The sequence below is a fragment of the Cinclus cinclus genome, chromosome 16 (assembly GCF_963662255.1).
Source record: "Cinclus cinclus chromosome 16, bCinCin1.1, whole genome shotgun sequence".
NCBI lineage: Eukaryota > Metazoa > Chordata > Aves > Passeriformes > Cinclidae > Cinclus > Cinclus cinclus.
Genome location: NC_085061.1, coordinates 11,715,957 through 11,741,689, shown reverse-complemented (window position 1 = coordinate 11,741,689; position 25,733 = coordinate 11,715,957). Strand labels below are relative to the sequence as shown.

The following is a 25,733-nucleotide window of genomic DNA, read 5'->3' as shown; positions in this document are numbered from 1 at the left end:
GCAGCTCCTGCAGCCACATGGCTTCTTGTGCCTCCAGCTGGGCTTGCAGGGGGCTCATCCCAATCCCTCCAGCTCTTCTGTCACACATTCAAGAGGAACCTCATCCCTGTGCACCCAGCTGGGAGCAGGGAGAGCATCACCTAGCTGGGATAACCTCCCATGTGTTTCTCCTGCCCCAGGGGGAAGCATGAGTGAGAAACCACCAAAAACTAATGACAGCCATCTTGCTTTGTCAGAGTCACATTGAAGGGAGCTTGGAGCTTTTCCATCTGGACACCTGAACCATGTTTTCCCCCAGGCTGGGCTGGCACAGCTTAACTGCCTGGAAGGTGGGAGTTCTCCTTGCCTCCCTTGCAAGCTCCTGTGGAGCTCATGACTCAGTGCTGAGGCACAGGACTGATTTGGAATGCTCTGGGGAACGTGGAAGGGAATTTGGAATTAGTTTTCTTGGAATTGTGGAACCATGAAGGCTGGAAAAGACCTCCAAGCTCAACCATCAGCCCAGCACCACTGGGGTACCCGCTGTGCTAGGATGTTGGCTCTGCCCCTCTGCTCTGCTCCTGGGGCAGGTGACCCCCTTGGATAGTGCAGAGTGGGAAGGATGACTCTTGAAAAAGGAAAACTAGGCATGAAAATGCTGGGATTAGGCTGGGATGGGCATGAAGATGTCTAACTTTAAATGGGCTGGAGGAGAGGCAGAGCCAGTGCTCTGTAAATCTGCCTGGCAGCACCATAAATACCCCAAATAGGGGTTTTTAGCTCTGGGAACTGGTGTTTTGGGCCAGCAAGGTCAGAGGAAGGCTCTGGTTGAGCTGTGCAGGACAGGGTAGCCATAAATCCTGCGGATGTGGTGCCTTGTGCGGGGCTGTTGCCATCTGCTGGGCAGCTGCCGTGGATCCTCTTGCAAGCAGCCAGGAAAACACGTTCTGCACAGGCACAGAGGGGAATTTGGCTTTCCCTGGAAGCCTTCACCTGCCCAGGCACGTCCCCTCTGGCTATTTGTCTAGCAGGGAGGAGTGGATCTGAGGAGGAAAATGGGAGTTGGGCAGGTCCCAAGTTCTGCGTATTTTGGGAGTAGGAGCTACTCCTGACTCTTCCAGCCTGCCTGCCTACAGGTGCAGCTGGGAGAACTCCAGCTCGGAGTATTCTGTGACATTCTGTGCAACAGTGAGCAGCAGCTTTAAGGCTGACACATTAACTCTGTGAAACTTTAACTCTCTTAAAGCCAGGATTTATTTCCATGCTGAGCAAGTGAATTTAAGGCTTCTTTAAGGGCAAAAATCAGAGTGAGGCCATTGAAATCCACCTTGCTGGTGGTTTCTCCAGCTGCTCAGAGCTTCTGCAAGGGGGACCAGGGACTTGCAGGGTCCCAGCTGTGTGTTGTAACACAGAACCCGTTGTGGGAACACGTGGGGACCAGAGCTGGGCTGTGCTGGAGCTGCTCCCAGCACCATCACTGTCATTCCTTGTGCCTTGTGTTTTGCAGGGAGCCCACGTGGGGTGGGTGTAGGAGGCTGCTGCAGGCTCCTTGTGTCCCCTCCTAGCAGCCCTGTGGACATTCTGAGCCCTCCTTTCCTAGTACAGAATTCCCAGGAAGTACCTGCCTTCCCAAAGGCAGAGGTGAGCCTGGTGAGCACAGAGAGTTTGGGTTGGGAGGGCCCTGCTTTGCAATCTCTGGATATTAGGTGAGGTTTTTTTTCTTCCTCTGCCTCTCCCCACAGCACTGTTAGCACAGGGTGCATGTCTGGCAGAAGCCAGCCAGGCTGAAAAGATGGGGTTGAGCTTTGTAACTTCCTCTGTTCCCTGGCTGTCCTACCCCAGGGGGGAAGGTATGTGGTTGGAATGGGGATATGGAGGTGAGAGCTCAGGTTTTTCTGTACCAGTGCCATTCCCACCTTCTGGAATGGCCTCAGGACTTGAAATCTTGCAGGTGGCTGGAGCTGTACGGCTGTGGAATGTAACAGATGCAGTTCAGTGTCTGTTCACCTGTCCCTGGGGAAGCACATGGAGCTCTGAGCAATGTCCCCATTGTCCCCAAAGCCTTTCTGCTCCCCTCCACCAAGAGACAAAGGGTCACAAGCCCTCTGGACAGCAAGTGAACAGTCCAGTATTATCCTTGTATTCACAGAATCCTGGAATGGTTAGGGTTAGAAGGAAGCCTTAAAGCCCATCCAGTACCACCCCCTGCCATGTCCAGGGACACCTTCCACTATCTCAAGCTGCTCCAAGCCACATCCAGCCTGGCCTTGGACACTTCCAGGGATCCAGGGACAGCCACAGCTTCTCTGGGCACCCTGTGCCAGGGCCTGCCCACCCTCCCAGGGAACAATTCCTTCCCAATATCCCATCCATCCCTGCCTTCTGGCAGTGGGAAGCCATTCCCTGTGTCCTGTCCATCCATCCCTTGTCCCCAGTCCCTCTCCAGCTCTCCTGGAGCCCCTTTAGTCCCTGGCAGGGGCTCTGAGGTGTCCCTGGAGCCTTTTCCAGGTGAGCACCCCCAGTTCTGCCAGCCTGGCTCCAGAGGGGCTCCAGCTCCCCCAAATCAGTGATAATTTGGTATCTTAAAGCCTGAAAATACTAAGGAAATTAATTTATTGTGTCGACTCCAAACTGTGTAGAGGGAAGGATGGGTGTCTAATAAGACAGAGATATCCCTGAAAGCAGGACCCAAGTGCAGGGCGATAGTGAGAAATTTCTCTTGCTGGTCAGAAAAGATCGAGTTGAAGTGTTTGCCCTGTAGGAAAGAAACTGGAAGGAGTTTGGAAAACAAAGTCCTTGGAGCCTTATCTTGAACCACAAGCAGATTGTGTGAGACTGGGAACGTGGGAAATGGGCTGTGGGACACCAGGAAGGACCAGGAGAGGAGGGGGGGCAGCAGTGGAAGCAGAGGTGTCTCAATAAGAGTTTGAGAAGTAAAACTGGCATTTGGGGGTTTCCTAATTAATTTTAGTGTCTGGTTTTGGGCTCTCATGTTCTTTGAGGTCCTGAGGCACAAGCAGAGGAGCAAAAGGGCTGTGACCTGCTTTGTGGAGGAGCAGATCCAGGCAGAGCTTGGGTTAAAGCATAACTCCTTCCTGCCGTGCTCCGGGCAGGAATCTGGGCTGGCCCGGGCTTGGCTCAGGAGGTCAGTGCTTATCGAGGACAGGACACTTGCAGGCAGTGTTACTGAGCATTGGGTTCTGCTCAGAGCTCTGCATGTCAGCAAGGATGTGGCCCAGAGGACAGCAGGGATAACCCAGAGAAAAAGGAAAAACATGCTTTGGGAAGGTAATGGAAGGAAGTCAGTGTGTTTATGTTGGGTATGCAGGGCTGAGGGAGCTTGAAATATGTGAGGTTTCTGCAAAGAGGAAACAGAAAACCAGACAAAACCCTCAAAACTTGTGGGTGTGAGCGGTGCCGAGGGCTGCCATGGGGAAGGGACAACCCCGTGGATCTGCTGTCCCACAGTGCTGGGCTCCTGTCTGCTGGGAGAGCTTGGCTGCAAGCTCGGGCAGGGTGGCACTGTGGTGTTTGTAAACCTTCTCTGGGGTCAATATTGTCATTGCCTGCCAGAGATCACCCTCTGAGTCACCAAATTGCTTCTGACCTGCCCCTGGTGTGCAATCCAAGCTTTTTTTCATCTGTCTTGTTTCTGGCTGTAAGGAAGGAAATTGTCATTTAACGCTTAATTATTCACCAGAAGCGCCGGGAAGGCTGAGATAAACGTCGACAGGTCGACTTCGGATTCAACCTTTTTATTTGGGGATGGATTCCTGGGAATCGTGAGCACCTGGAGTGGGACTGGGGCTCCCAGGACGTGCTTTTATTTTGGAATTCAGGGGAGTGGGAGGAGGCTGTGGTCACAAGGCAGGGAAGTGTGTGGAGCTCCTGCTCCTTATCGGGAACAAAAGGAGCTCTGTTGGGACTCAGCAGCTCTCTCCTTAAGCCTCCCCTGGACTTTGCTTCCCTCCTGCCTCACAGAAGCAGCTCCTGGAGCTGGATCTGCCTCTGGACAGGATGTCTCCACAGGTGAGTTTTTGCGAGCTGACACAAAATGAGGAGGGATTGGATTTCCAGAGGGACTGGCAAGGGGCAGGTTGGGAATTCACCTGACGTTTTACATGGGCAGATCCACCTGTTTTTTTTTCTGTGGGAATGGTTTAGATTAAAAGAAGAGAGATTTAGATGTGCTATTGGGAAGGAATTGTTCCCTGGGAGGGTGCTGAGGCCCTGGCAGAGGGTGCCCAGAGAAGCTGTGGCTGCCCCTGGATCCCTGGAAGTGTCCAAGGCCAGGCTGGACAGGGCTTGGAGCAGCCTGGGACAGTGGCAGGTGTCCCTGTCCATGGCAGGGGGGTTGGAGCTGGGTGGAACTTTAATATCCCTTTTAACCCAAACCATTCCATGATTCTATGATTCCATGGGCTGTGGTGTAACTTCACACTCCTCTCTGCCTGGGTCTCCCTGGGGGACTTGGATCAACAGGGACAGTGCCTGTGGTTTTTGGGGTGCTGGGGACAGTGTGCCTGGTGTGGTGTTTTGTGGATTGGTTTTGGGTTTGTTTTTTGGGCTGGGTGAGTGTTTTCAATTTGCCCCAACAGGTGCAGCACATTTCTTTTGCCCAGCCTTGAGAGGGGTGATGGTAACAACCCGAACTCGGGGGCTGAGTTGTGGAAGTTGCCTTCACCCAGGGCTGAGCACGGGCTCCCTGGCTTCCCTGAAAAGCTGGCATTGCCCAGCTATGTGAGAAGAGGGCAATACTGGGACCCAGAGGTGTCAGTCCCCATAGTGGCATTACAGAGGCTGAGCTGCCCTGGGGTCAGCTGCATTATGTGTTGTGTATAAGCACAACTGTGTCCCTTCTCCCTGGCTCCCAGCCTGGTACTGTCACTGCTGTCTGGGCCACAGGGTGTTCTTTGGAGGGGGATTTCTGTAGCTGATCCATTTCCTCTCCATGGTGTGCAGAGTCAGGGCTGGATTCTTCAGAAACAGGTTCACACTGCTGGGAAAACAGCGTTGTTTTTTCTTTTCCTTGTCACTCACCTCTCGTCCTAACCTTCCAAGTGTTTGTCTTCAAGGACAGGTGAGCTTTGGGATGCCAGGACAGCTCCAGGGACAGCCCTGCCTGGAAGGAACCTCCCTGGGAGCCAGACTTTGCCCTCCTTTCCAAGGCAACGCCTTGGCAGGGCTTGTGCTGAAGCTTCTGTCGCTGGCAGATCAAAGCTGAGCTTGTACCTGCCTGGACCTTGCAGGTGATTCCCAAGAGTCCTTCTCCTCACACTGCAGCAGTTTTTTTTTTTTTGCAATCCATATGGTTTTATAGCACTTTAAAACATCTAATGAAGTAATCTTTACCCCCATATGTCATCAGATGCCTGGAATGGATGACCTGCTGCTGGAGAAGGCTCCTAAAGGCACCTCACCACCTCACCTGTCCCATCAGGGCACATTACATCATCCCAGTGCTGATTGCACCATTGATTTCCTTTTAGAAGCAGGAGTGCTCACCTGAGCCCTCACATCCCTGGAGTTTACCTGAGCAGGCAGAGTGCCTCCAGGTGGCCCCATGTCCTGTCAGCCAAGTGTGGCTCTGGGAAATACCTGCTGGAGGAGCTGGATTTGGGATTGGGAACCTCTGTCAAACCCTGAATCTGTTCCAGCTTGGGACTCTGTGTGTGCCTGAGTCCCAGTTTTAATGTCTGAGGTTTGCCTGAAGCACCTCAGAGTGTGTTTTATTTGATAAAAATGTAAAAGGCACTGATACTAGGTGACCACCCCCACTCTGAATGTGGCACAGATGTTCCTGGCAAGTCCCCTGGGGTGGTTGTAGCCCAGCCTGGCTGTTCTGAGCCCATGGATGTTTTTAAGTGTAGTTGGCTTTTTTTAAGCTGAAAAAAATGTTTACTCTCTGCTCACAGGAAGCCAAGGCTGGCTGAAGGAGAGCTGTGGCAGGGGAGGTTGAAGGGTCAGTGCACAAACCAGCTGCTCATGAGGCCACAAATAAGAACTTTCTGTACCCACACACTTGCCCAGGGAAGTGATTTGGCTCTGACAGGCATTTGGCAATACCTGAACCCCCTTGGTTTGCCTATCTCCTCCTGGCATCTCTTCTTGAGGTTTAGTTACTGATTCTGTGGTGAAATGTGCAGGAAAGTTCTCCACGCTCATGCTCAGGACGACTTTGTTTACAGTTTCAGCTGCTTCTTAAATCATTGTCCACACAGGTTTGATTTTAATAGGGCTCTCTTGCTTTTGAAACCTCATCTAGGCTGGTATCACAAAAGAAAACTACAATTTTTTGATAATAAATTGATGCATATCTTTGTTGTGGCTGAAGGACGATGGTTGATGTGCTCCTGCTCCAAAAGGTTGCTCCCAAATCCAGCCTGTTCATGCATGTATTCTCTATCAATAAGGTGTTTTGGAATGGTTTGATGGAGAAATCATAGAGTCATGGAATGGCTTGGGTTGGAAGGGACCTTAAAGGTCTTCTTGTTCCAATACCTGACTAAGGGCACTGTTCAGCTCCTGGTTTGCTTCATGTTGAGAGGGTCAGCAGTAACCACAGCAGGGTTTTTAACCAAATTACGTGTGATTTGGGAGTGTTTGGAGGTTTTTTGATTCTTTCAATAGTTGTCTTTACTCTGTGCTTATTATAACTCTTCAATTTGCTCACTATAATACTTCAACCTATGCTTACATTTAAGCTTTTCCAGTGAGAAAGGGGAGGGGGTTGGTATTTTAAAAGTAGCCTTTATTTTGTAGTCTGCAAAATTCTTTCCTGTTTGGCATGAAATCTTTTTCAAACAGGCAAAAGGGAGGGGAATGTGCAGTTGGAGGTGGCTGCTGTCACCTCTTGGGCTCTCTTTGTGACCAAGACAAGGCAGGTCAAGCCTCTGCTTCCACTTGTCCCTCCTGCTGGAGCATTAATGGTGTTTCTAGAAAGTGCAGCATAAATCCAGTAAAGCACTTTAGGAAGTCCTAGCTTTAGGTGTGTAAGTGGTTTTGGTGGATTTATGATTTTTTTTAAGTGGTTGGGGGCTTTAGAGGCTTTTGTTTCTCTCTTCAAGACTGGCACAGGCTCTGCCCTGCTGAAGTTCACTGGAACAGCCCCTGACTTCAGGCTTCAGCTCTGTGCAGGTTTATGTGGTGTTTAACTTCAGGGAGGTGTCCTGGAGGTGCTGGTGTCCACAAGCCAGGTGGAAGCTGAGCCAGGCTTCCAAGGGGAGCTCCTGGCTGTCTCCTGGTGGGCACAGGGGCTGGGAGAGCAAAGCCGGGCTGGACTGAGTCACTTGGCTGCTCCCAGTGGCCATGTGGAGTGGGAATTGCTGTTATCACCTCTCTCTCCATCCCTTTGAGGTTTTCTATCCCTTTTTGCCCTTGAAAGTGTCCAAGGCTGGGCTGGATGGGGCTTGGAGCAACTGGGGATAGTGGAATAGGCAGGGAGTGGAATGAGATGGGTTTTAAAGTCCCTTCCAACTCAAACCACTCCATGATTTTATGAATAGAGTGCTTTGAGAAATGTCATTTTCTCCAAAATCCTTGGGAAAAGCCCTGAAAGCTGTTCTGTGCACCCTGTCAGAGGAAAAGGGTTTTGCTTCAGTCGTGCCTGCATGCACACTTCTGCTGTTTTTCTCTGGTGCTGTGCTGGAGGGGCAGCTGAGCATGTGGGATCCCACCAGGTGAACTTCAGGGGGTGCAGATGGCTTTCCATGAGCAGCTTTCCACCTGGAGGCCGGGCAGGGGGGCTCCCACTCCTCTGTCCGACCCCTCTGGTGACAGGGGATTGGTGCTGGAGCTCAGCACCAGCACTGGCAGATCCTAAAATTCCTTGATTTGCTCTAAACCGTGCTGGGGAAATCCCCAAATCTTAGGAAGGGGGCTGGCACTGTGAGGGGTAACAAGAGCTTTGTCTTTGGGGGATTCTGCTGCTGCTCCCATGGTTCTCCAGACATCAGGAACAGAAGGGATTGATTGTCCCTGCTCATGTGTAGGAGCAAGCAGGTGGGACTGAAGCTGAACACCTGCCTGGGGGTGCAGAGCTGGGAGGAAAACGCAGTTCTCCTTGCTCATATCACAGTCTCTTAAACCCCAAACGCTGCTGCTTTCCCAGAGCCTGCTCAGTGATGGATTTGCGATGCTGCTCCAGCTGAAGTGCAGAGATTTGAGTCCCTGCAAATCTGAAGCTGTGATGAACATTTAGAAATGGTTTATTTGCTGTTGAGGGATGGAAGGTTTTACCAGACAGGGAAAAAAAAATAAAAGGGTGCTCCAAGGGCTAACTGGGAGTTTTGAGTGGTGTTTTTTGCAGGGAATTCAGATTACTAACATGTCCTATTGGAATGGGGTGGGAGAAAGCAGCAGTGATGGGAACTGCTGAGTCAGTGGTGGGTAATCCCTCCTACCCTGGCCAAATCCATCCTGGCTCACAACAAAACCTCCCTCCAACTCTTATTTACTCCCTATTTTTGTGATCTGCTTCCCAAACCCTGCAAAGGCTGAGGTGCACCCTTTGGTGCCCAGAGAGCAGTACCTGGGCCTGGGGTGATTCCAGAGGTTGGATTCCTGCGCTCAGAAATGCAGCACAGCCAAAATTCCCACCTCATCCATGTTTTGTCCCGTTCTGCCACGAATCCACACAGCTCTAGGATCTTATTGCTTTGATTCTTTTTTTAACAGGCAAATGAGGTGACTGACAGTGCCTACATGGGCTCGGAGAGCACCTACAGCGAGTGTGAGACCTTCACAGATGAGGACACCAGCACCCTGGTCCAGCACGAGATGCACGACGAGGTGGAGACCGACAGCGCCATCGATTCCACTGTGCACTCAGAATTCACAGATCCTATCGAGGAGCCAGAGCATGGGTGAGTGGGAACAGCCAGGAGCAAACCCCCACACAGGGCGTGCAGTGAGGACTGGGGGAGACACAGCCTGAGGGGTTCACATCCAGCGGGCTGAGTTCATCTTGCTGGAACTTGGGTTGTTCTTTGTGTTTGTAACGACCAAAATAGCTCTTCTGGGGGAATAACGAGAATAATTAGGCTGGTTTGTGTAGGCTGATTTGGAGCCCGGCCTGGCAATCTCTTTGACTTAATTGTTGCTTGCCTTGGGAGATCTTCTGTACCCTCATTAGCATCTTTAACCTCTAAAATAACTTCTCAGGTGATCCAAACACCTGAAAGACTTGCAGTTTTTAATCTATCACTTAAGCCAGAAACACAACATATAATTTTCCAGTCAGGAGGGGAACTCGTTCTATTTTTGTTTTCCCTAAAAACATGCATGTGCCCTTTGATGTGCAACCACCTCCTGTAATAACTGGTTTGAAACCTCTGCCTGGAGCACAGAAATGTGAGCCAAGATCTCCTTCCCCAGGTCTGAACTGCTGCTGGCAAAACTGCTCCTGGGCCCACCCCATTTTTTGAGGAAATGTGGGGTTTGGGGTGAAACTGGGATGCTGGCAGGCAGGAAGGCAGGGAAGACCTCCTTTGGGATCACAATCACAGAATGGTTTGGGCTGGAAGGGACAGTAAAGCTCATCTCATTCCACCCTCTGCCATGGGCAGGGACACCTTCTACTAGACCGGGTTTCTCCAAGCCCCATCCTGGACACATCCAGGACTGGGGCAGCCACAGTTTCCCTGGGAAACCTGTGCCAATGCCAGGTTACTGCCCTGAGAACACCAATCTGCACCGAAACCTCTGGAATCATCTTTGCTTAAGGTCTGTAAGACACAGGATGAGTTTTGTTCCAAAACACAAGGCCCAGGGTTGGTGCTCCAGGGAGAGCTTACAGCTCCCTCTGCTTTTTGGGAGCACCAGGCTTCCCTCCCACCCCTAAATCCCATCTGGGGACATGGGAGAGCCAGTGAGCAGTGCTGCCCCTGGGGCTGAAAGGGTGCTGTGGATTAGAGCAGAAATGGGATTATCCAGCTCGGCTCTTGTCACCGCAGCAGCCCAGCTCAGTGACAGTTAAATTGGGAGATAATCAGCTGTGAGCTCCTGTCACCAGCACAGGGTCCCTGCAGGGGTCATGGCAGCCTGCGTGCCGCTGGGGAAAGCAGCCTGCTTCGGATTCACCTGCCTGTAGGTACAGAACGCTGCGATGGGAAACGGGGTTTGTGAGATCAGCTGGTTCCTGATGTTGGCCAAGTATGGGCTCAACGGGACAGGAAGGACAGGCTTCTTGGAAAGAAACCAGAGGAACCCACAGAGATGCTCCAAGGACTGGAGCCCCTCTGCTCTGGAGGAGCTGGGAGTGTTCACCTGGAGAAGAGAAGGCTCCAGGGACACCTCAGAGCCCCTGCCAGGGACTAAAGGGGCTCCAGGAGAGCTGGAGAGGGACTGGGGACAAGGGATGGAGGGACAGGACACAGGGAATGGCTTCCCACTGGCAGAGGGCAGGGATGGATGGGATATTGGGAAGGGATTGTTCCCTGGGAGGGTGGGCAGGCCCTGGCACAGGGTGCCCAGAGAAGCTGTGGCTGCCCCTGGATCCCTGGCAGTGTCCAAGGCCAGGCTGGATGTGGCTTGGAGCAGCCTGGGATCGTGGAAGGTGTCCCTGTCCATGGTAGGGGGTGGCACTGGCTGGGCTTTAAGACTTCCTTCCAACCCAAACTATTCTGGGATTCCCTGCTACCCTTGGACTTGGGAGGGTTGGATATCCTTTGGATGCTCTGTCCAAGTACAATGGGGCATGTACCCAGATTGTTATATGTGTGCAAATTCCAAGGAGCCGAAAACTTAATTTGATTTATAGATTTGAAAGATTTGAAATGGGAACCTCTGAGAGTGCTGAGGGCTGGTTTTGGTATCATCAGACCCCACACGCCTCTGGTGCCCAGGGACAGCCAGGGAGTACAGTCCCCTCAGTGCAGCTGCTGGGCTGAATCAGAGCTTCAGCATCGATTCTCAGGAGCTCTGAGAGCTCAGCATACCTGAAATGGTCTGAGCTTAAAGGTTGTTTAGGCTGTGTGTAGTAAGGATTAGTTGGACTCTGGATCTTGAAACTGCCTGAGCCTCAGGATGAGAATAGGAAATAAAATTTACTGCCCAAAGGATGCAGGTTGAGGGTTTCCAGGTGCCTGATCAGATCTGCTTCTGTACAGTGCTTATCAAACCACAGCCCCAAATTTAGAATTCTGGGCTTGGGTTCTGCTTCTGAATTAACAATTCCACCCTCTGGCTTCTATTCCTGGAGAGATTTCCGCTGCTTTTGGTGAGGGTCTGACTCACCACAGGGATGGATGGATGGATTCTGGTGGATCCCACTGTGGAATATTGGTGCTTCTCAAGGGCATGAGGGGGATGTGCAGATGTCCACAAGTTGGGCTGGATTATTTGTGGTTAAATAGAGATCTGGAGGGCTGATACGTTTTTATTAGCAGGATAAGGGAAAATCCTTCAGATGGAGCAGGTTTTTGTCATAAATGGCTTATCTGTAATCTTTTTTTCTTTCTGGTTTAGTCCAGCAATCTGCTCGTACTCCATTTCCCTCTCCTAGCAAGTGCATGGAGATAAGGGCCTAGCCAATACAAATTTCTGCAATAAGGCAGTATTATTATGATTTTTAGCATAGAATTTTGGAGAGCAGTGCACTGTTAAACCCCCCAGAACACAGACCTGTGGCTCATAGCCCCATGGCCGCTTTCACAGCCTGGTTGTTTCAAATCCCTCCTGCCTTTTCTCCAGCTAAATTTGAAAACTTCCATAGTCCTGGGTAGGAAAGGGGGCATGGCTTGGGAGGGAGGCCTTGGCACAGGGTGCCCCTGGATCCCTAGAAGTGTCCAAGGCCAGGTTGGATGGGGCTTGGAGCAGCCTGGGATAGGGGAAGGTGTCCCTGTCATGGCAGGGAGTGGAATGAGATGAGCTTTGAGGTCCTTCCAGCCCAAACCATTCCAGGATTCTGTGGCTCCATGCAATGGAAAGACTTTTCCAGGGACAATGACTGTGCTGAGCTGTGTCCCCTCAGGAGCAAGGGGCATCCCAGGAGTTGTGTTGGGTGTGTTCAGCCTTTGCACCAAGGCTTAACACGCTGCAGCCTTCTGGCTCTGGTGTTAAAAACAGATGGAGCAGCATTCCCTACTCCAGGATTGTCACACACAGTGTTTTCCCAGCAGGAGCAGGGAAAGGGCTCCTTTGTCTTGCTGGGGGTCTGTCCCAGCTGCCTGAACCCACCCCTCCCCAACACCAGTCCCCCAGGGTTATGGGGTTAAAGCCCAGGCCCCTGAGAGGATTAGGCAGCAAAAAGCAAATATGAGCCTGGCATAGGCTGCCATGGAACTCACAGCATTTAGGATGTGGCTGGGACATGCCCAGCTCTTTCTCTGCCATGACAATTACAGAAATTGGTATTTTGGTGGAGCAAGGGCTTGTCACCAACCCTGGGCACTGTCCTGCAAGTCTGAGCGCCTCCAAATTCTCTGTTGCAGATGCCAATGGAAAAACTTGGTTTACTGGGGAAAAAAAATCACCATAAACTTCCCATTGGATCCTGGGCTGTATCTGTCCTGTCCTGCTCTGCCAAAATGGGACACAGCATCTGATAGGATAGTGTGGGATGGACACCAAGGAACCCACCAAAGCTGCTGCATCCCTGCCCTCCACAGATGGACAGGAAAAGAGAATATAACAGGGGGTTTATAAGCTGAGATAAGGACAGGGAGAAATCACTCATCAAATACCATCACGGGCAAAACAGACTCTAACTGGGGATATTAATTGAAATTATCACTGACAAAATCAGAGCAGGACAATGAGAAGTAAAATCAGACCTTAAAAACACCTTCACCCCCCCATCATCACTCCTTCCCAGTTCCCCTTCCTTTCCCCCAGTGGCACAATCTCCCCCCAGGGAGATTGGAGTGGGGGCTATGGTCAGTTCCTCACATACTGTTCCAGTCCCTGCTCTGGGAGAGGAGTCAGAGTCCTTCCCCTGCCCCAATGTGGGGTCCCTTGCACAGGAGATAGCTCTCCATGAACCTTTCCAACCCGAGTCCATCCCATGGGCAATGGTTCTCCAGGAACTGCTGCCCCATGTGTCACTCTTCTGTGGGGTCACTCCTTCAGGCACAGCCTGGGGCCCCCACAGGCTCACAAATCCCACCAGGACTGTGTTCCAGTGTGGGCTCCTCTCTCCATGGATCCACAGGTCCCTGCCAGGACCCTGTCCCAGCACAGCTTCCCACAGGCTCACAGCCCCTCTCAGGCACCCCCTGCTCCAGCCTGGGCTCCTCCAGGGGCTGCAGGTGCATCTCTGCACCTCCGTGCCCTCTGTGGGCTGCTGGGACACAGCTGCCCTATCCATGGGCTTCCCCACAGAATCTCAGGGTCATGCCAGGACTCTCAGGGCAGTCTCAGCTCTGGTGCCCAGAGCAGCTCTTGCCCCTCTCCTGCAGAACTGTTCCTCTCCTGTGTTCTCACCCCACTCTTCTCTGCACTCAGTTCAGCTGCCCCATCACTTTTTTGTGTTTTCTCTCTCAAGTCTGTTATCCCAGAGGTGCCACCCGCTATTCCTGATGGTCCCAACCTCAACCAGCAGCAAGTCCATCTTGGAGCCACCAGGAATGGGCTCTGCTGGACATGGGGGAAGCTTCCAACAGCTTCTCACAGAACCCAGCCCTCCCCTACCAAGTCCTGTCTGCACAAACTCAACACTCCTGGAAAGAGGATGTCCCAGATGCAATGGGAAGGCTGCTGTGGTACCCCCCTCTAACATCTGCCTGTCTGTTCCCACAGGTCCCATCCCCACGAGCTGGCCCTGGGCTCCGAGCTCAGCCACTCCATCGTCACCGTCATCAGCGGGGAGGAGCACTTCGAGGATTACGGGGAAGGCAACGAGGCCGACCTGTTCCCAGACCCTTTGTGTAATGGGGAAAGCAGCTTTGGCAGCTCCTCCTTCCTCTCTCCCAGGTAATGCCCTGGTGCTGCTTCTCTCTGCTCTGTGGGATAGAAGTTTTCTTGGGATTTGCCAGACATGAGGTCTGGCAAGCTCTGCATACAACGAGATAATGGGCTTGGAAATGGAAGAGGAATTCCTCCCCCTCAGTGTTCCCTTTCCATGGTCAGTGTCTGTGCTGCTGACACCCAGCAGGAGGTGGAAGAGCTGTCTGCATTTCCAGTATCTCATTTCTACTCCTGTTAGGGTTGTGGCTCCTCACAGAACCTTCCAGGAGAGAAAACCTGCAGCTTTACATCCTGCAGGATGACTCTTACCTTTTTTTTCTCTTTTATTATTTTGGGCTTTGATGCAATGTTTGGTTGGATTTGCACAAGCTGCAGCAGCATTCCTTCTCTAGGGATGTGTAGAGCAGGAAACAAGCTGTGGCATTTCCTCCTTGATTTAGGGTCTGAAACCAGGAAAAAAAATCCATTTTCCAGCCCAAGCAGGGTGAGCTGAGGAGCTACTATGGTATTACAAACTTACTTTCTAAAGAAACCAAGTAAAAGCTGGAATATCATCCAGTGATGCAGCCTGCAAAGTGTCTGGGACTACAGGTAACACCAGGAATGTGGTCCTCCATTGGAAGCACATTTCTGCACAAGGCAGGAGTGATCCCTGCCAGCCACACACCCATGCTAAAGACAAAAACATACTTCTTTCTCTTTAGAATGACACATTTGTGCCTTTCTGCAGCTGTGTAAACTTCTCAAAACTTCTTTATTTTTCCTGTCTTCCTGTTTTCTCCCAGCTTCCCAAACCCCATCACGGAGTTCGGACGAATCTCGTAGCACAGGGCTGGCAGGGAAGAGCAGGTCAGAACTCACTGCTTTTTGGATGGTGCAGCAGCAATGTTGGAGGTGTTAATTGGAAATAGGAGAGTTGCTGTAAAGATTTCCCAACCTTTTCCTTTAGGAAACCAGTGCTCCAGCACTGGGATAGCCTGCAGTGGGAAGGGCACAGTCTCTGATCCATGCTTGTCCTTGGCTTGCTCCATGCAGGAATGTAGGGCTGGCTGTGCTGCTGCTGTGGCACAGGAAGAACTCTCTGATTAAAAAACAGCCTTGGTGTTCATTTTTCCTTGAGGATGAGCTGCCAGCCTCATCCAGAAGGCTCCTGGCAAGAAAATACCCAGCTAAAGGAGCTTTTCAATCACTTAAACTTTTTCTTTAACATCAGGCCAGAGCTCCCAGTTTGCCCAAGCTCCCAGTGTTCCAATCTTGCTCTGCCAGGGCACCAGCTCTGTCTCTGGACCTGATCCACACCTTATTCCCTGTGCTGGGAGGGCCTCGCTGGGCATGTGGCCACACAGGTTGTGGTGCTTTGTGCTGGAGACTCTCTGCTGGGGCTTGCTGGGGAGGCAGGCTGGAGATAAACCCTGCAAAACCTCTGGAGTCAGGAATGTGGGGCTGTTGGAGCTGGAGGATTTCCTCATGCCTCTCAGGTATAGCCTCCCCCTGGATGATTGTTGTGCATATGAAATCCTTCCCTAAACATTTCATGAGTCTGTGCAGCTCTTCTGACCTTGATTGGGAAGGGACAGGACACAGGGAATGGCTTCCCACTGCCAGAGGACAGGGATGGATGGGATATTGGGAAGGAATTGTTCCCTGGGAGGGTGGGCAGGCCCTGGCACAGGGTGCCCAGAGAAGCTGTGGCTGCCCCTGGATCCCTGGAAGTGTCCAAGGCCAGGTTGGACAGGGCTTGGAGCTGTCTGGGACAGTGGAAGGTGTCCCTGCCCAGTGTGTGTAAACACACATGAAGGGACCACAGGCTGTCCCTGGTTCAGGCTGAATGGGATTTTTTTTTGGCTGTGTTTTGAATTCAAAGAACAGCATCACTTGTAAAGGGCCCCATCACCACAAACCCTTTCCATGCTACAGGAGTCTCTAAATGGAAATAATTTCTAGAAATTCTTCTGCCACAACTCTAGAAGATGAACACAAATCTCAAGAGCCTTCAGGGAAATGTGAGGTGCAGTGCTTCCCTACCCAGTCCTTGTATGTTTGTTTGTGATCCTTCCTCTTGAGTCTTCCCTTGCATATCCATCCAGTAGGAAAAGCCTCTTTGCAGCTCTCAGTGGGAAACAAAGGAGAAAAAGCTCCTTGTGCCCATCCCAGCCACCAGGAAACACTGAGGACCTGTGGAAGACAAACATTGCTCCAGGAGATGCAGGGAGGCACAGGAAGTCTCTCTGTTGTAGAACCACAGAATCTGCTGAGCTGGAAGGGACCCATCAGGATCCTGGAGTGGGTGGGGACACCCCAGGGCTGAGCTCTCACCCACTCCACGGGCAGGGGGCCAGGGCATCCACAGGCCAGGAGGATCTGCACACACCCCAGGAGCTGCCAGGCTGGCCTGGGGCTTCTCCTCCACACTTTTCTTCTCATTTTGATTAATGCTGGTTAAATTTGGGTTCCCACCTGGCCCAGGCTGCACCACCTGGGAAGGGAATGCTCCCAAGAGCACCCAGAAAAGGGACATCCCTTCCCCCAGGTGCCATACAACTGCTGTCACCTCTTCCTTGCATAAACCCTGAGGGATAGGGGGAATGGTTTTCAATTGAATTTTTTTTTCCAGGAATGGGAAAAGATATTGTGGCATTTGCTGGTGTCCAGCCTGTGTGAGGGGGCTGGGAAATACAGTACAGACAGCACAGACTCCAGGTCTGACCCTGGGGTGGGGGCTGAGCCAAGGCACCCCCGAGGTGTCCCAGCTCTGCCCATGCCCCAGGCCAGGAGCTGCTGGTGGGTTTCTATGTTCAGGGATTCACTGCCCCTTCCAGTGCCTCTTGGTTTTGTCTTGCTTGTGTTTGCTCACACCTTTACCTGTCTCTCTTATTGAACTGCTTGGTTTTTTCACTATTTAACCTTTCTTTGATTCACGTCCGTGGCTTCCAGAAGCGCATTTTCCTACAGGAAGGATTTGTGGAGTCTGGCCCCAAATTATTACACAATTACACAAACCATTTGTTGGTCAGAGTCCCCTCTGTCGTGCCCAATTCACCAGGAGGTGTCTCCCAGCTTCCCAAGCTGTAAAAGTCCCACAGACCCCCATGGCCCTTCCCAAATGGCATTCCCTGCAGGAGCTCAGCACTGCTGCTTGGCTCCTCTGGGCTTTGCTTTGCAGGAGAGAGGGGTTAAACTGCACCTGTCCATTTTATCTTGGCTTAAAAGCTGTTGGCAGTGAAAATCTAACTCTGTGCATTACCAAGGCAGGTCTGCAGCAGCTCAGCTGCTGTACTTTTAAAGCATCCCATTGAAAAAGTGACCAAAGGATCATGGAATCCCACAATATCCTGAGTGGGAATAGATCCACCAGGGATCATCCAGTACAGCCCCTGTCCCTGCACAGACACCCCAACAATCCCACCCTGTGCATCCCTGGCAGCGCTGTCCAAACACTCCTGGAGCTCTGGCAGCCTCGGGGCCGTGCCCATTCCCTGGGGAGCCTGGGCAGTGCCAGCACCCTCTAGGGAAGACCCTTTCCCTGAAATCCATCCTAAACCCCCCTTAGATTCAGCCTTGGCTCATGGCACCTAGTCCTAAAGCGTGCAAGTTCATTCTGCACTTACTGAGGCAAACCAGGAGCCTCCTGAGACAGATTGCCTGGAAAATTCTGTTGGAAAATGAACTTTGCAGCGGTGTAGGTTTGTGGGAAGCACTTACCTCAGTTTACCCCGGGCTCTTAGGGATTGAGATTGGCTTAGGGTTTTGGAAATGTGGGCCAAGCTCAGCTGCTGGGAGTCTCTGGGAGTAAGATGATGGAAGTGTTGCTAATTATCAACTGTATAAATTCTGTCGAACAATTACAAATTGTCAATTAGCTACATATTGTTATAAACCATTCCAAATTACAAATTATCCATATATTATTATAAGCAACTCCATATTAGCTTTAATTTGACTTCTAAAACCATGGTGGGAGGCGACCCAACCTGCCTTGACTTTTTTATTCAAATTTCATACCTCCCACCAAAAATCCCGCTACCTTGAGGGACCCTCAGCTTGTGGAAGCCACGGCTGCAGCTGCTCCCTGTGCGTTCTGTGCTGCTGACTTGACCCTTGTGATCTCTCTAGCACCAATCCGCTCGCTGCGAAACTGCACAGCATTCTCGCAGATGAAGCTTTTGAGTTTTACTGTAGCCAGTGCCACAAACAAATCAACCGCCTCGAGGATCTTTCTGCTCGCCTGAATGATCTTGAAATGAATAGGTAACCGTGTGCATGGCCATGGCAGCCTGGGGATGATGTTCTACCTGGGAAGGCTCTCCTTGTCTGGCACAGCTTTTCCCTGGCTCCACGCTGGTGGAGAGCGGGTGGGGAAAGGGGATGAGTTTCACCCGGCCACGAGAGCTTCTGCAGGGGCTTGAGGTGGTGGAGGGTGAGCAGGAGGTGCCTTTAGTGCAGGCCCTGTGTAACAGTGGTGGGATTTTGCACCACTTAATTAGTGGTTTGTCTCTGTCTCTTCTGCCTTCACTCAGAGCCAGGATTTAAAAAGACACAAAGGAAATGGATTTTCTTGTGTTCAGGCTTGATTGTTTATTAAATCTTACTAAAAGTACAGAGCATTCAGCAGTACTTCTAGCGACCTGCCAGAAGTGAGCAAAATGGAGAAAAATCCAGCTGCTACAAGGTCTCTTAAAGCTAAACAATCCAATAGAGAATTAACACCTGTATTATCTATCTTTTTAACCCAGTCCAATAGAGAATTAACACCTGTATTATCTATCTTTTTAACCCAATAACTAACTTCCCATGACCCTCAGCGTGACACTGACTGACCAACCAGAAACTACTACCTGAAACCATGAAGAAGATGGAAGATGAACACCGTAGGAGACACCACCCAAAATCCTCCATCTTGTCCCATACCTATTACTGTATTATAAAAACCTCAAATTTAAAACCCATCACCATGTGAAATCACACACTTCTATTTAACTACACACCTGTGATGTTAACTTCATCACTCAAATTTGGAAGCCTTCTCCAAGGTCTCAGGTCAAAAGTAATGTTCTCCAGGGGGTTAGTGCCAGAAATAACAGAAAGCTTGAAAACCCCAGGTTTCTGGGATCCAATAGCCGTGGGGGCTGGCAGACAAGGAGAGCATTCCCTGCCCTTTGCATGCCTGTGCATGGTGGGTTCCATGGGAGCCATGTACAGTAGTTCTGTCACTAAGGAAAGACTGGGAATGCTGTGGAAAGGCAGGAACAGCCCATCCTCCTGCTGCAGGAACAAGATGAAGGCATCAGCCTGCTCCAGAGGGCTTGGGAGCAGTAAAATCTTATCTCACCCAGCTTCACCCACAGTCTGCCCACCCTGGTGGGCAGGGGAGATGTGACAGACACCAGAAACATCAGGAGATTTTGAATGGCATTTTGGAGGCCTCCCAGGCAGCAGCTAGATGTGTTGTCTGACAAGTGGGGAAGGATTTCTGCCTGTTTATTTGTTCATTCAGAGTTGGTTGCAGCCCTCTGGGCAGAAGTATGGTGGCATTGGTGATAAATCCCATGGCTGTTGTGGCTATTCAGACCTGGATTTTGGTCATATTCTTGGTCTCTGTCCTTTGCAGGGACAGTGTGATGTGGGAGCTCTCCTGGTCTATGGGAGGAGAACTGGAAAACAAATAGGAGCTTGAGTTTAATTATTTTTAATGAAAAAAAGTCTCCCTTTATTTTTCTTGGTTAAATAGTTATCTTTGCTGTAAGAGGCCTTGAGGGTCAGTGATGGGTCTCAGGTTATGCAGGTATTAAGGAGAGCACTGGCTTTCCTTGGAAGCCCCACTCCATTTCAGGTTTTCTCCACCATATCTACCTGCAAAGCTGAACTAACATCTCGGAGCCTCTCGTGATGGGTGGGAGGGATTTCCTGTGGAGTTTCTCTGTCCTGTGCTCACAGTGGGAGTTCCATAGGCTTTGATTTGCCCTTTGTGAGTAGGTGCAATTTCTGCATCTGTGTTTAGGGTTTCCCAAGTACAAATTTACTGGGGATATGTTCCAAGAGCCTATATGGAAGGGACAGTGCCCTCTCTTTGTTTGATGTGGATGGGAGGTGTCCTGTGGAGTGTGTGGGACATGCAGGACCTGCTGCTCCTCCCTGCAGCACCACTGATGTGAGGCCCTTGGAGCAGGGGACAAGTCCTGGAGCAGCAGGAGCTGCACCAAAATCTGGGACAAGCCTGAAGACATCTCCTCCTGAGGATTCTGGCAGCTGGGATGAAGCCCAAAGCACCCCAGAACAGCCTCAATCCTAAAAGCTGCAGGCACATAGACAGTGTTTTATCCTTGGAATAATGGGGAGCTTGCTCCCAGCATTGGGGTGCTGCTTCCCACAGCATGGGCAAGCAGGGAAGAATCCTCCAGGGGCTTGGCATGAAGTGATTTGTGCCTCTGTTTTGTTCCAGTGCCCTTGCTGATGTCTCAGCCTTTGGACACTGCAGGTGCTGTCGCTTCCCTAGGAGATTTTTCCAGAGGAAAATATTTTTCCCTGCAGTGCTGGGGCCATTCCTGTCAATTCCTGGCAAACAGCAGGGCCTGACCTCCTCCCCTTGGGTGCTGGGCAGCCTTGAAGCCCAGCCAGCAGCGGCTCTTCTGCTCCCTGGAAATCTGGGATTTGAGGATGCACTTTGACCCGAGGGCTGGTCACCCTGACAACATCTCCCAGTCAGGTTTGGGAGTTGCTTTACAAAGCAAATTGTCCTAAGCTATTTTTAATCCCTCCTTCGAAGAACTCATATTGCAGCTCCAGTCAGGAGTGGACTTCCAGATGATTTTATTTGATTTTTTTTTTTTCCTAAAACTGAGCTAAGCACCAAGGAATGCAGTTGCTGCTTCTTGGATTGGAGCTGTTCCTGCTGCCATCACTGAGTGAGGATTTGGTGTGGCCTGGTGGCATCTTGTGACACCAGCATGGGTGGAAAGATGAGGAGTGAGATCCAAGCCCTGCCGACTTCCCCAGCACCAGTCATGGCCAGAAGACTGGAAGGAGCATCTTGGCAAGGAGCTGGTTCTGGAAAAGGCTGGATTTTCTCAGCAGGGAGAGCCTGCAGCCCATCCCCTGTGGGTGGGACACGGTGACACAGCCCTTGGCTGCTCGTCCTGTGGTGACACTGATCCCTGACCGCTGTGGTATGGTGGCAGCTGGCTCAGACATGGATCCAAGGAGTGATCCCCATCAGTTTTCAATGAGAAGGAGAGAGATCATCCCCCTCCCCAGGCACTGCAACAGTGCCATGCTCAAAATCCAGTCAGGGACACCACCAGCAGCTCCTAAAGCCTCTGAGCTCCCTGCTGATCTGGAGCCCAACTGTGGGATGGTGGCCGTGGAAGGGCAGAAGGATGGATTGATCCAGTGGGATCATGGTTGTGGCAAGGGCAGTAGGATGGCTGTGCCATCGGTCCCCAGTCTGTGGGAGCTCTGGGGGTGTCACGGAGGCCTGGGGTGCCGTGGGGTGCAGGATGTGGCTCAGTCTGCCATCAGCACCGGGCTGGAGCCCCCCCAGGCTCCCTGCTATTCTTAGCTCTTTCCTTGGGGGGATCGGTTTTCAGGCAGGGATCAGCAGGACAGCAGAGCGTGGCAGGGGGCAGCGAGCTCTCCTCCAGCTTATTCCATGTGCTTTGTTATTCCTTGTTGTTAAACACGGGAGTGGCCCCTCTCCTGCCCTTTCCAGGGGTTTGGGGGTGCATGCCAAGGGCGCTCCCTGCCAGAGCAAAGGATGTGCCCTGGAGTCCATGCAGTTTCCTGTTCCCCTGGCTCTCCACTGTCAGCTTTTCTAACTCTTTCCTGTTTTTTCTTCATTTTGCAGCCCAAATAAAAGACTCTCCAGCAAGAAGGTGGCAAGGTAAGCTCGTACTCCTGTTGTTGTTTGCTTGATACGTGCTAGCTGCCGGCTCCGCGGAAGGAAAACTCAGAATAAGCTTGGAGAGTTGTATTTCAGGATATATTCCCTAGTGCTGGGGAAAAGTAGGTTTAATTCTAGTATCTTTTTTTCTGGAATGGGAGTTTCTTGCTCATGCCTACAGCTGGAGGCTGCTGGCAACCTGATTCCTTCCAGGAAAAAATGGGGGGCATTCCTCATGCTCTGTCCTGCCAGTGCCCGGGCAGGGGGCACATGGAGGAGGGAAGGAGTCTCTAGAAGGACATATCCCTCTGGGATATCCCCTCCCAGGATCACTATGTCTGCAGAGTTCTACAGACCAGACCAGTCAGTATTCCCACCTGGAGGGATTCTCCAGCACCCCAAAAATTCTGGCTGCCTTAGACAGCTCTTGGTCGTGTTTTACTTCACTCCATGTCACCCTCAGCACTTGGCTTTGTGGGAGCTGGTCCCTCTTCTCAGTCAGGGGCTCTGGGGCACCTGGGTGGGCTGCAGGTAACTCTGGTTGAATGGTTTAACCCTGGTTTAGCCCTGGTTCAAGCCCAGGTTTAATGCTGTGCTGCTTCTGTCCTGCACAACCACCTCGTGTGATGTCAGTCACATTTTCCATGTAAGCATTGTGATCCCTGACTGCACAGGGATATTGGATATATTGGATAAATCTGGGCATTTTTCTGTGGATCACTGGAGCAGAGGGTCCTTCCCTCCTCTCTCAATGTCACCTTTCCTCTCCCAGCTCCCCCATCCCTCCTGTTCCCATGCCATCATGATTTTAAGGATAAACTGACTCTTACCTACACTGTTCTGCCTCTGCCATGCTCAGGAGGGAGATTTCCCTCTCCACCTGTTGGATTTCTCCTTGCTGCTTTCCCAGCAGGACAGGGGCACTGTGGAGAAGCAAGCAGCTCAGTTTGGGAATGTTCCTGTTCCTGACACTCACTCTGCTCCCTGTGCTGACCCAAGCAGCTTCCCTGCACCTCTTCCTCCCACTGTGCTCTCACATCTTTCCCTTCTCCATTTTTCCTGCACTCAGCAATCTCCCCTGGTGTGGTTTCCCCTCCTGGAAAGGAAGCAGATCCGTGATATTACATTTCCTACTTCCACTCATCTTACTTTCTAGAGCTTTGTTAAAAACACTGGCAGGAAGGAGGGCTGAGGGGAGCAGCCTGTCCCCAGGTTTCCTGTTTTAGGACTCGTTTTTGTCCCATGCCTGGCACAGATAATTTTGTGAGGATTTGAGTTAAACTTTTGGGAACGGAGATAACCTGTTTTCTGGGGGATTGAGCTCTCCTGGGCCTTTGTTTTTCTGAGGCAGGGATGCGTGGGCTTGGGTAAATATTAGTTAATTCAAGAGCAATCAGGTTTGGTTTGTGATAAGGAGGGAGATAGCGAGGTTTTGCCAAGCCGGATCCTTAAGCTCAGCCCAAAGCAAGTCCTTTGTTGCAGATACTGTAATTAGTGAATAATCCCAAAACATTTGCTTTTAGAAAATTAATTTTATTTTGGTAAGGGCTCTTTCCTCATTTCTGTTATCCAGCTTCTGCTTGTGCCAAGAAATCTCAGCTGCTTATGCCCTGTTGCGCTTGGCACGATTTAAATGACAAACGTGCCTGAGACTTTAAAATCTAAATATAAACTGAGGGTGAGGATGCAAAATCAGGCTGTGGTCTCTTGGTAAATGCCAGTTGTGCTTAGTGAGTCCTGGCATGAATGCACTGTGTAGTGGGAGGAATTTGAGAGCCAATGGTACAAATTCCTAGGGAAAACTGAGGTTTAAAGGGACCTCAGTGGTTTTGTCATCCATCCTCTGCTCAAAGCAGGAGAGCAGAGTGTTATCCTCCTGCCTGGGCTCCCGGGGCTGGAACACATCCCCTCTCCAGAGCAGATCTGCAGCCATGCCGAGGGTGAAGCCCCTCCCCAGGGTGTCCTTTAGCTTGTCACAAAGCCGGGGACACCTTTGTCACCAGACCTCGTTAATGATTAGCTCCCCCTGGGCCGGGGGCTTGCAGAAGCCTCAGGGGGGTTTGTCCCTTTCCCTCCCCTGACACCGCTGCTTCTTCCCAACCTTATCATCACTGGGAGTACTCTGGCCTTTACTGGATAATCCACGGCCTTGAGACGGGGCTAAGGAAAGAAAGTGGGAAGAGGGAGCTCTTATCTCTTGCCATTCCAAAGAGCAAGAGCAATGATCCCGGTGTGAAGTCCCAGGAGCGTGTCCACGTCTGTTGGTGCTCCGAGAGGCTGGGTTTCCCAGGAGAGCTCTGTGGTGAGGGGACATGCAGCTTTCCCAGCAGCGGTGCTGATCAATCCCTTTGGCAGAGGCCGAGGAGGGCGGGCGGTGTCACCTGGTGTCACCTGGTGTCACCTGGTGTCAGCATGGTGCCGGTGCTGGCGCTGATGCCGGTGCTGCTGTGGGTCGGGGTGGTTTGTCTCTGTTTCAGGCAGCTGCACCAGACCAGCTCTCTGGCCGTGGGGGTGATGGAGGAATCCTACAGGGAGAACCTGGACTGCACCGACGAGGACATCACTGACAAGGTGAGGGCCTCCTTCCCTTCTGCCCTCAGCCTGGCCATCAGGATTAAGCTGATTTTGGCTGAGTTTTTTGAGGTGTTGAGAGGAAAGGATCATAGGATGAGGTGGAAGTGGCGCTGTCTGTGTCACCCTGCAGGATTCAGTGCCTTGCAGTGCTCCAATGTTCCCAGGCAGGATCAGGCTCCTCTCTGTGGGTAGATGGGTGCAGATGGGACATGGGAAGCCCTCCCCATGGAGGGGATGGAGGAGGAGAGCACTCCAGGTGCTGTGCAGGGTCAGAAGGTGACACTGGATCCTTCTCCAGGGACAGTGGCTTCCCCCAGAGTGCTGGGAGGAGGAATAGGCTCTTCCCAGGCAGCATTTTCACTTCTCCTTCACACCAGAAGATGTTCTCAGGTTCTGCTTTTCAGAGCCAACCCACCCAATGTGAAACAGAAACTTCCTCTCCTTGGCACACTTTCATGCTGTTAGGGTAGAGCTGTTTTTCTGCTGGTGCTGATGGGTTTTCCTGGGGTGTTAGAAGAAAAGAGTTGTAGGATAAGATGCGAACACAGGAAAGATTTTGTTTGAATATCCCTAGTTAAAAAACAGGGAGAAGAAGCTATGGGAAAGAAGCTAAGATTGTGTAAATGTCTACTAAAGTCCTGAAACTCATTGGAAATGTCTTTTTAGCTCTGGAATATGAATGTCCCGAGGAGCTGTGTGTGAAAGAGAAATGTGTATGTGTGTGGCTGCACTTGGAAATAATTATAATGCAGGGAAGACCTTTAAAAAATAAATAAAAATCAACATTTTTCCAAGGCTGGAAGTTGAATAAAATAGTTGGGTTCCTAAAGGCATTTGATTTGGGAAACCTTTGATGTAAGAGGCACTGCTGGGAAAGGCATTCTGTGTCTGCAGGGCCTCTTCAATACTCCCATGTCCTTCCCTTCTCCCAGAGCCAGGGTTTGGCTTTTCCAGACATACTGCTCATTTCTTCTCCCCCAGGATTGTTTTATATGGAATTTGAATGAATTAAATGTGAATACAGCTAAACCCTGTACAGGTACAGGGAAAAAATCCTTACGTCTGGTCCTTCCCTACCAGCTGGCACTGATCCCTCCATCTGTAAATTTAGGGTTTCCATCTTGTTCCAGGCAGTGAGGAGTTCTCCAGCCTCAGGGCTGCACATGGAGCTCTGGAGATCCACCAGGATCTTTCCCTCTAGACTCCCTTTAGGATGTCATCAGGAAAGGATTGAAGAAAGGAAAGAGTGAAGTGTTTGACCCCAAACTGGTACATGGGAGCCATCAAATCCTGGGAAACCAGGGTGGAAAAGGATGTTTTAAAGGGATGCTTTGAATCAAGGCACGACTGCCCAGTTCCAGTGGGAACCCTACTTGTTTAGGGATGTTGTGAGGGCTGC

General features: G+C 51.2%; 1 protein-coding gene across 3 annotated transcripts in view; it reads left to right on the top strand.

Moving 5' to 3' along the window:
* The window catches only part of RAB11FIP3 (RAB11 family interacting protein 3), a 72,836-nt gene that overhangs the window by 39,609 nt on the left and 7,494 nt on the right, over positions 1 to 25,733 (top strand). For 2 of the 3 annotated variants that reach the window (XM_062503618.1, XM_062503617.1), the window contains exons 4-8: positions 8,656 to 8,843; positions 13,717 to 13,890; positions 17,998 to 18,132; positions 21,725 to 21,760; positions 24,238 to 24,331. In XM_062503618.1, the coding sequence (XP_062359602.1) occupies positions 8,656 to 8,843; positions 13,717 to 13,890; positions 17,998 to 18,132; positions 21,725 to 21,760; positions 24,238 to 24,331 (627 nt within the window). Of the gene's footprint in view, positions 1 to 8,655; positions 8,844 to 11,569; positions 11,604 to 13,716; positions 13,891 to 17,997; positions 18,133 to 21,724; positions 21,761 to 24,237; positions 24,332 to 25,733 lie in introns of those variants that run through there. The other variant, XM_062503619.1, reaches the window with a different exon arrangement.